This window comes from Apium graveolens, chromosome 4 (assembly GCF_009905375.1).
Source record: "Apium graveolens cultivar Ventura chromosome 4, ASM990537v1, whole genome shotgun sequence".
In the NCBI taxonomy this organism is placed as follows: Eukaryota; Viridiplantae; Streptophyta; class Magnoliopsida; order Apiales; family Apiaceae; genus Apium; species Apium graveolens.
Window position 1 is genome coordinate 307,382,109 of NC_133650.1, and position 8,616 is coordinate 307,390,724.

At 32.8% G+C, this 8,616-nt stretch overlaps 1 protein-coding gene across 1 annotated transcript; it reads left to right on the plus strand.

Moving 5' to 3' along the window:
• The first annotated feature begins 2,248 nt into the window (after positions 1 to 2,248).
• On the plus strand, positions 2,249 to 6,468 carry LOC141721590 (uncharacterized). Its single transcript, XM_074524565.1, has 4 exons — positions 2,249 to 2,495; positions 4,010 to 4,471; positions 5,712 to 5,858; positions 6,037 to 6,468. The coding sequence occupies exons 1-4, from the start codon at positions 2,391 to 2,393 to the stop codon at positions 6,124 to 6,126; spliced, it is 804 nt and encodes a 267-aa protein (XP_074380666.1). The 5' UTR covers positions 2,249 to 2,390; the 3' UTR covers positions 6,127 to 6,468.
• Positions 6,469 to 8,616: the final 2,148 nt, after the last annotated feature.

Consider the following 8,616-nt stretch of genomic DNA (forward strand, 5'->3'; position numbering starts at 1 on the left):
GTTAAGTTCACTAAATGATGAGGTCACAAATATAATTTCAGATATTAGTTTGTTATAGAGTTAGTTACTCAAGTCAGTCATTCCAGTTGTATAAGTGTTCTTGATAGAAAACCATTGAGTTTGAGAATGTGTGAGGTAACAATGTTATGTAACAAAATTTCAACTTAATTCTATATTCATCAATGGCTTTCATTTCTTTACTATCTAATTTACTTCCTACTCGTGTGTTGCTGGTACATAATATGATTATAAAATTTTTAAGTTTGAGTTGGGCCGATTGTTTTTTATTAATTTATTAAAAACACACACGTTAGTACTCGAATTTTTGACTTCCCGTAAAAATGACAAGGTCTCAACCACTGTACCAACACTTTCTTAACGAGTTGGGAGTGATTGTTACGAGCAAAGAATTATTACAACATTATCATATTGCATAAAATATTCACAATACCTATCAAATTAGGTATCTATCCCAAAAATCGGGTTCCACTGCGAAAATTTTCCAAAGTATGGTATTGAGACTTCAAAGTTTAATAGTACTATTTTTATACCCGTGCATGAAGTTTTATTCATATAATTTATAATTTTTTTATAAAAATTTATTCGGAATAATTGGAAAGTTATATTTATACACAGTTTTTTAATATTAATCTTTTGTTGTTTTTATTAATATATATATATATATATTCATGAAATTTCATATTATATATAAATATATAAAAAAATATATACACTATTTCAGCCGCTCTAAATATATTATATGTAGTTAATTTTCATTTCTTGTAAAAATTGTTAAATAATATATTTAAATCCCATTCACAATTTTTTTCTAAATAATCTTCGAGTTAATGACATTTTCAAAGTATAATTAAATATATTTATATATTATATTTATACATTTTTTCATATTAAGTTTAGGTTTATCAAGATATGTATTCTCCCTCTTATCTTAACATGCACATCACTTGTTAGGCACATCACCCTCCTCACATTGTTTTTTCTTTATTTGTTCCGGAGTAAATTATTATTTTATTCATGATGATCAAATCATACCAGTATTAGTATACCACCAAGACCCTTTTAATATAGGATATAATTATTTAGCCATTTTAAGTAATTAATTTCATTTTCTTTGGTGAAATTTGTTTTCTCATAATTTTAATGTAAGTTTTGGTCCAATTCTTGATTATAAATTTAATTTTTGTTCATCACAAGACATCAACTGAGACAATGAGCCATATCATCAAGGCCTTATCTGATTTAGAAATAAGATAATTAGGGAATATAAATAAATGAAAGATTCGTAATTAACGTGAGAATATTCCGAAGCATAAGAGGTACTGCCAATTAGTTTTACAAGAGCTTTCACTGCAGTACATGCTGCCAGTTCTCCAGATATTTTGAGACCACACAGTGACCGGCGGTAAGAACCAGTGTTTTACCGGATAAGTCTGACCCAGAAATCTTTACCTTCACTATATTTTTTTGAAAAATTAAGGGGTGAAAAAGCAAAATACCCACTATTTGGGGAGATTTCTCCAAAGTACCCACCGGCGGGAAAAGTGCCCAAAATACTCGCTGAATACGCATTACCATCATGCATATTCTATATTTTTTTAAAAAATACAAAGAATATGCATGTGAGACATGCGTATTCTGTAAGTGCGTATTCTTTGTATTTTTTTTAAAAAATAGAATACGCATATGTAACATGCGTATTCGGTGGGTATTTTGGGCATTTTTCCCGCCGGTGTGTATTTTGGACACTTAAGCTGGAAAGTGATGTATTTTGGGCATTTTTTCAAAATTAAGCTTATATGGTTGAGCTCGTGTTTACCTCTCGGGTAGTCACGAATTCGACTTCTCCATATAACTTTAACTTAAATGTACCGAATTCGAATTTACGGCTTTATTTCATGGCACTTTACCTTCCTGATATTGTAAATGTTATTTGGATATTTTTTTCTACAATAAAATATTTTTTGATAAATAAATATATGGTGTGCCCTAATGAAGCATGCAGTATGACCGAGTACATAAGATAAACATAGTGGGGACACTGATAGTGATCAGTGTAATAATATTTTATTTGATGTTAAAAAATTTCTGGTGGACTTTGTCGTTTTTCTATGTTTTTATTTCCCTGCAACTGTAGCATAATAATAATAATTATTATTATTAATTCCTTTTTTATTATATCATCATCACTCATCTCTTTTAAAGTCTTATATATATTTAGATCTTCAGACTCACTACCCAACAATCACTGATTATTATTCTCTCCCCATCTCTCTCTCTCTCCTCTCTCTCTCTCTCTGCATTACGTCACTGGACTTCAAGACCTAAAACTTAACTGAAGTAGGTGAGCTAGGTGTTGTAGTTTTGCAGAAATGCATGCTGAAACTGGACTTGTCTTCCCTCACTACCAGAGCTTTGCTTTTGATATCCAACCTCTTGATGACTTCTGGCACTCTCACAAACTCCATCATTCACTGGTAACTTTCTTCACTTCTCTTTGTGTTTGTGTGTGTGTGTGTGTTTTACTTGATTAGGCCCTTGTTTATAAATTTATAGTGAGTTATTGCTAAAAATGTTGAATAGTTAGTTGAAATTGTGAACTTCAACTGTATTGTTAGTTAGGTTGTGGACTATCTATTACTGTTTTGGTTTCGATTTTGTTTGTAATAACGCGAACTCTAGCATGGTCCGAAGAGGGTAAGATACAGACATAAATTTTGGTAGTAATAAAGAGGCCGGCTTTGACCAAGTCAAAATTTAGTTATTTTCTTTAATTGTAAGAGCACTTTTTGTAAATTTGAGGCCATTTTAGTTTTTCATGTCAATTGTTCTTAATTTTGCTAAAGGAAATATAAGAATGATGTTCATATGATAGAATGGTTGTAGGCTTTAACGTCCCTGTTGTTTTCAAGAAAGGAGATACTATAGTTGTTTCTTTTCTGAAAGGGCTTTACTTTGATCTCTATTTTTGTCAATTTTCTGATGTCAACTTGTAGTTGAGGATTCACTTTTTACAGCACTAGCCAGAAATAAAATAAAAAAAAAAGCTAAAGTTAGGCTATCCAATTGAATTTTATTATGCCATGGCTGCTATAATTGGACTGGTGGAGTACTTCTGTAAACAGGATGGAATCTTTATAAAAGAGTTAGCATCAGATTTTTCTTTTGTTGAAAAGTGGGTTCTTTGTGTACAATTTGTGCACTTTGAGTTATGTCTGACTTTTGGCTGCTTGAAAGGTTTGAAAAACAAAAGAAATGTGATTTCCAGCTATTTGAGCTAGGGGTATTCATAGTTGCAGAGCCAGAGCCAATAATATGGAAACTCTGGTTCATATATTGTCAAGGACTTTCCAGCAAATATGAACCAACATTTTCAATTTTCTTAAGATATTTGAAGTTTTATAGATATATGCTAAAAGAGTTCCAAAACTAATCGAACTATGTAAAACGCATTGAGATTTTAGGAAAAATAATAACTTGACAAAGTATCATGGCTTAAGCTAGGAGATGTCTCGATTTTGATTGATGCTACTCCCATTTTTCTTGATATTTAATCCGGAAACTAAAGTCAGCTTCGAATGACAGACTCATACTCCTCCGTTGTTAAGGATTGTGTGTGACGGAGAGTTTTAATTATAATCTGAACTCCTCCTCCTCTCAATTACTGTATAATTTGAACACTGAAGTTGATTATTAACACAAATGATTGGTTCCTTGTGATCCATGTATTCAATCCAAAAGCGATTTTGGACTTGACCATTATACTAAGCATTTCCCATAACATTTTGAGATTTTAGGATAAGTTAACATAGTTTTATGTTTTTTGCTCAATGTTTTTTAGTGATTATCTAGTTACTTTGTCTGCCGCAGCTTCCTCCCCTCTTGAAGGTCTTCGGCTAGATGTTTGAGTAAAAACACACGGCTTTTAGAAGCTTCTATTTGTTGATAATATTTGTAGATTTTGTTTTCTTATATTGGCAAACAAATGCAGCCCTCCACCATATTGGAATATGACCTTGGGGCAGAAGGGGATCTTTTTGATGCACCGAAACCTGTTATTGAGGAACCAATGGTAGCTCTTCACCCCATGATAGCTGCCATATCAATGATTTCAACGGCAGAAGATGTTGATATTGAACTAATGCAGAATGAGCAGCTGCTAAGTGAGGTTTTTTGTGAATTTAAGAAGGATCTCTTGGCAAATGAAGCTACTGGAACATCACTGTCTGAGGTCCTGCAAATCCAGATTCCTGTTGAAACTGTTGAAATTCCTACTACAGAGGAGAAGGTGCTTTCACAGATTAACATACCTAAAAGTGCTAGTTCAGAGTGTCTAAACTCAACGGGATGGATACACGGGAATTCAGTACGAGACAACTATCTGGACTTTCCAGGAATGGATTTCGGTGCTATTTACGGGATGCGAAGGTCATATAGTGAAGGGGACATTAAGGTCATCTTTATTTACTGCTTCATATTTGTCTGTCTAGCCCTCTAAATTAATATGTTCTCCTTTTGTCTCTTAAGCTATCTGACATATGTGTGCGTTGGAACCTCTTACATGTTTTTTCTTTAGAGTTAGGATGAATATAACTATATGTTTAAAGATACTACGTCGTTCCTATGTGCTGAAAAATATGCATAATGAAGCAAATGCTACAGAAAAGGGCAGAAAAGTACAAACATGTTATTAATGAACATATATTCGAAGAAAGCAGAGGTGTACTGTATCTGTCTAACACTGATAGATTAAACCAATATAAATTATATCTATGCTTTTTTAAATAGATTCATCCTCCAGATTCTTTTTGAGGACATTGCGCTCAGCTGATTACAAGCATCGGTAAAGAAAAGTGATCGGAGTAAAACAGTTGTTATTTTCTGAAATAGATTTAAGACCAGAATTTTGAACAAAGTATGAGACGCACAAAAATAGATATTTTATGGAGTTCTGCTTGCCCACCATACCTAAGACAAATTTCCTAAACTTGAGCAGAATCACTTATTTTTGTTAAAACTTCATCTTTCACTTCCCTGTTTTGAATTGAGACGTAGATACATGCTTGAGTTTAATAAATGACGAAGGAACCCTATGCGTTTCATGAATAAAAAGGCAATAGTGGTTGAATGTTGTAGTCTTGTAGAGATACATGTTACTGAAAGATGAGTAGAATTGAGTTGAGAATCAAATTCTAAAAGATTTCTTAAATTCGTCTATCGTTTTAAAAGCGCATCTATGCTTTGTAATGTTTTAACCTTCGTGCAGCTTCTACCCCAACAAAAGTCAGTTTTGTTAGAATAACAAAGCTTCTGTATATGTGCCTCTTTCTATCTAATAAACTTTTCTTAGACCAATCTGAGTTCTAGGTGCCCGTGGTTTTTAAGCCTTAAAACATTTATCAATTAAGTTCTACTCATCTTTTAGTAAAGCCGTTAACAGAGCAATGATCGACTATGACTTACAAAATGTTGTAATTTCTGATGTTGAGATATCTTCGGTTTCACTTCCCTTGTTTCTACTTAAACGAATTCTCTTGTACTCTGTCTCCTTATGAAATACTGTAACATAATATCTGGAAGTAGATACATTTATGTTTGTTTTGGGGGAGAGTCTACAAACTGAGAAATGTTTAGATGTCTCTGGTCATTCAGCAGGATAGGGCTTGGTCATTGATAGTGAGTTTTTATGACAGACTCCTGGAAATGGAAAAGTGAGCATCATCCAGTCACCAATTGGACAACCTCAGATATGGGGGAAGTTTTCCAGTGAAATTCGCAAGGAGAAGCTGTCTAGATACAGGACTAAGAAGGCAAAGCGGAACTTTGGCAGGAAAATCAAGGTAATAATAAATATATTTTATGAGTCTTTTTAACGACCTTAATATTTTGTTTGAAAACAATAGCTGTTCAGTACTCTTTGGTTCACCTCAAGTACCCGTATTGGACACTCGACACTCAGACTAGGATCATTATCTGCGAACTTCCTGCCCAAATAATTCATGCATTGTTTTGCTTCAGTATGCTTGCAGGAAGGCTTTAGCAGACAGTCAGCCAAGGGTCCGCGGAAGGTTTGCAAAGACAGACGAATCTGAAATTTCCAAGAAGTAAAAACTTTAGACTCTTTTCAGTAAGAAAAAGTCTCAGGAGCTAGCGTGATGAGGTAACGTAAGCCATTTATGGTACTGAAAGCCAGGCATGAACTAGGATAAACCAATCAGCCGCTTTTACCTAATAAGCCAGTACTACATCTGGAAATTAGCTGGTCTCTTTGTTGCTTTTAATAATTTCATCTGTAGAATCAAATGTTCAAATTAGGTGATGTTGTTTAATTAAAATTCGTTTCCTCTGTAGATCCACTTATCAATTAGCAGCACTGTAAATAAGTATCTATTAATAATACTGAAAAATCGTTGTACAATTATATTGTATGAGTACTGATGTTCCTCTTAATGTAGAGTTCTTGGACGGGAAAAATAGTTACGGTGATGTTAACTAGCAAGTATTGGTTAAGGTCCAACATATAAGCACCTGTTTCACCATTAATCTTCACAATCCTCACTGTCTAGGTTCTCTTATTTGTGCGCAAATTGTTGTCTCAGTCTTTCATACAGATTCATTTGAAATAGTCTGCAGTTTCCGCTAAGATCTAATAATCCTTTCACTAGATAGTATAAACTTTTTCTAGTACTTGCATAGAATTAGGCTTTAAAATCACGCGAGATATTCTTTTATGTTTGCAATTGAGTTTATATATGGAGTCGGAGAAATTTGTATAGCTTCGATGATCATATTCTAGGCGTTTTTGGGTTGTAAATCATATGTATCTCAGCCGGTTAAAACCTCCTAGTTTGACATTGATTTTCCTTTAGTCCACTTCATGTGTAAGTTAACAACTGACGCCAATGGCCTTTTCAAGCCTACACAAAGATTGTATTCTTTACTACTGGTCACAAGCTTACACGGATCAATCAATCATAATAATTTGCAACAACTACAATCCCCGTCTCATAATGCCACTTATACAAGAATAAAGATCACAGTTACGACGCAAGTACACTGTCAAAAGACGTAGGAAACTAAATTTATTTTTGATACATCTGACTATGTGCATCTGATACATCTGTTTTCGTTTTCTGAGAGGAAGTAGAGGTGGAGAGGGTGAAGGACAAATTTAGTCTATTTTTATACAAAATTGACAAAAATAACCAATTTCTGAAAAGTTGCCAATTTTGGCCGATGGGATACCAACTGTCAGTGGAGTATCTACTTTATATAATAAAGATACCCAACTGGCAATGGAGTATCCCATATATGAAATAACCAACTACCAGTGGAGTATCTTATACAAATTGGGATACCCAACTGACAGTGGAGTATTCAATCGGCCAAAATTGGCCACCTTTTTCAGAATGACTATTTTTGTTAAATTTTTTCAAAAATCGGCTATTTTTGTCATTTTTTCAGGTGGAGATTCGTTAGAATATGACTTGAATCGGGCCAAAATGCTGGCGCTTCGGGGTATCTTGTGTTTTATGCGAGAGTCTTGTTTTGGGCCTATTTTTGTGGATTATTATTTAATCTCCAAGAGAGTATTATATAAACTCTATAGGGCAAAACCTGAAAATGTTGTAATCTGTGTATTGAATATCATCAATATTTTTTTTCTATCTATTTGTGTTGTTTTTATATTTATTATAACTTTTTTTGCTTCCATTATAACAGTAATTGCAAACCAAGCCTTATCCGGTTTTAAATTGTAATTGCTAGTTGAGCGACCAGTTAACCCAGGTAAGAATCATGTTTGTAATATAAATTTTGACTTGTAACACATTTATCTTTGTAAACCGACCAGTAATTTACGTCGAAGTGATAGTTTTGATTGCTAGATTACCCGCTAATTAATCTATCAAGTAAAGATGTGAACCGACCAATTATTTGGGGTCAACTAACTAGAAGATACGTTAGCTATACTGGTGTATACAAGGGAATTAATTAAACTGAGTACGATTTATATTTTTTTAGTTACAGTCTTACAGATAATCGTGCATGGCAAATGGAAATACGTTATAATCATCAACTCCCAACGGTGTTGATTTATGATTTCTCTTATTCGAGAAAAAAAATATTGTTCAATTTTTTTTTATGATTTCCCTTATTTAAGAAAAAGTATATTGTTCGAAAACTTACAAAACGTAAATTTATTCTAAAAATAATTTTGTTTCAATATTAGGCGAAGTTATCTCTTGTCGTCCAGTTTATATGTTTAATTTATAATTTTTTTAGTTACTAGATAAATGTGTATGGCATATGGAAATATGATTTAATTCTCAACTCCCAACAACATTGGTTTATGATTTCTCTTATTCGAGGAAAACAAATTGCCCAAAAAATTACAAAACGTAAATTTATTCTAAAAATGATTTCGCTTCATTACTAGGGTGGAATAAGTAGGACTAAAATAAATTGAATTATCGGATAAATAAAAAATTTCAGCAATTTTTTTGTGAGTTCGGTCAAAATTTAATATAAGTTTTATTTTAAATTGGATTATTCTCCAAAACTTAATAATATTTCAATTTAGTCCTGGTTTTTTTCTCA

Excerpts from the sequence above, each read along its gene's own strand:
- LOC141721590 (XM_074524565.1), top strand. The coding sequence starts at position 2,391 with ATGCATGCTGAAACTGGACTTGTCTTCCCTCACTACCAGAGCTTTGCT. Across the intron at positions 4,472-5,711 it reads ATAGTGAAGGGGACATTAAG|ACTCCTGGAAATGGAAAAGT; the intron begins GTCATCTTTATT and ends TTTTTATGACAG. Across the intron at positions 5,859-6,036 it reads ACTTTGGCAGGAAAATCAAG|TATGCTTGCAGGAAGGCTTT; the intron begins GTAATAATAAAT and ends GTTTTGCTTCAG.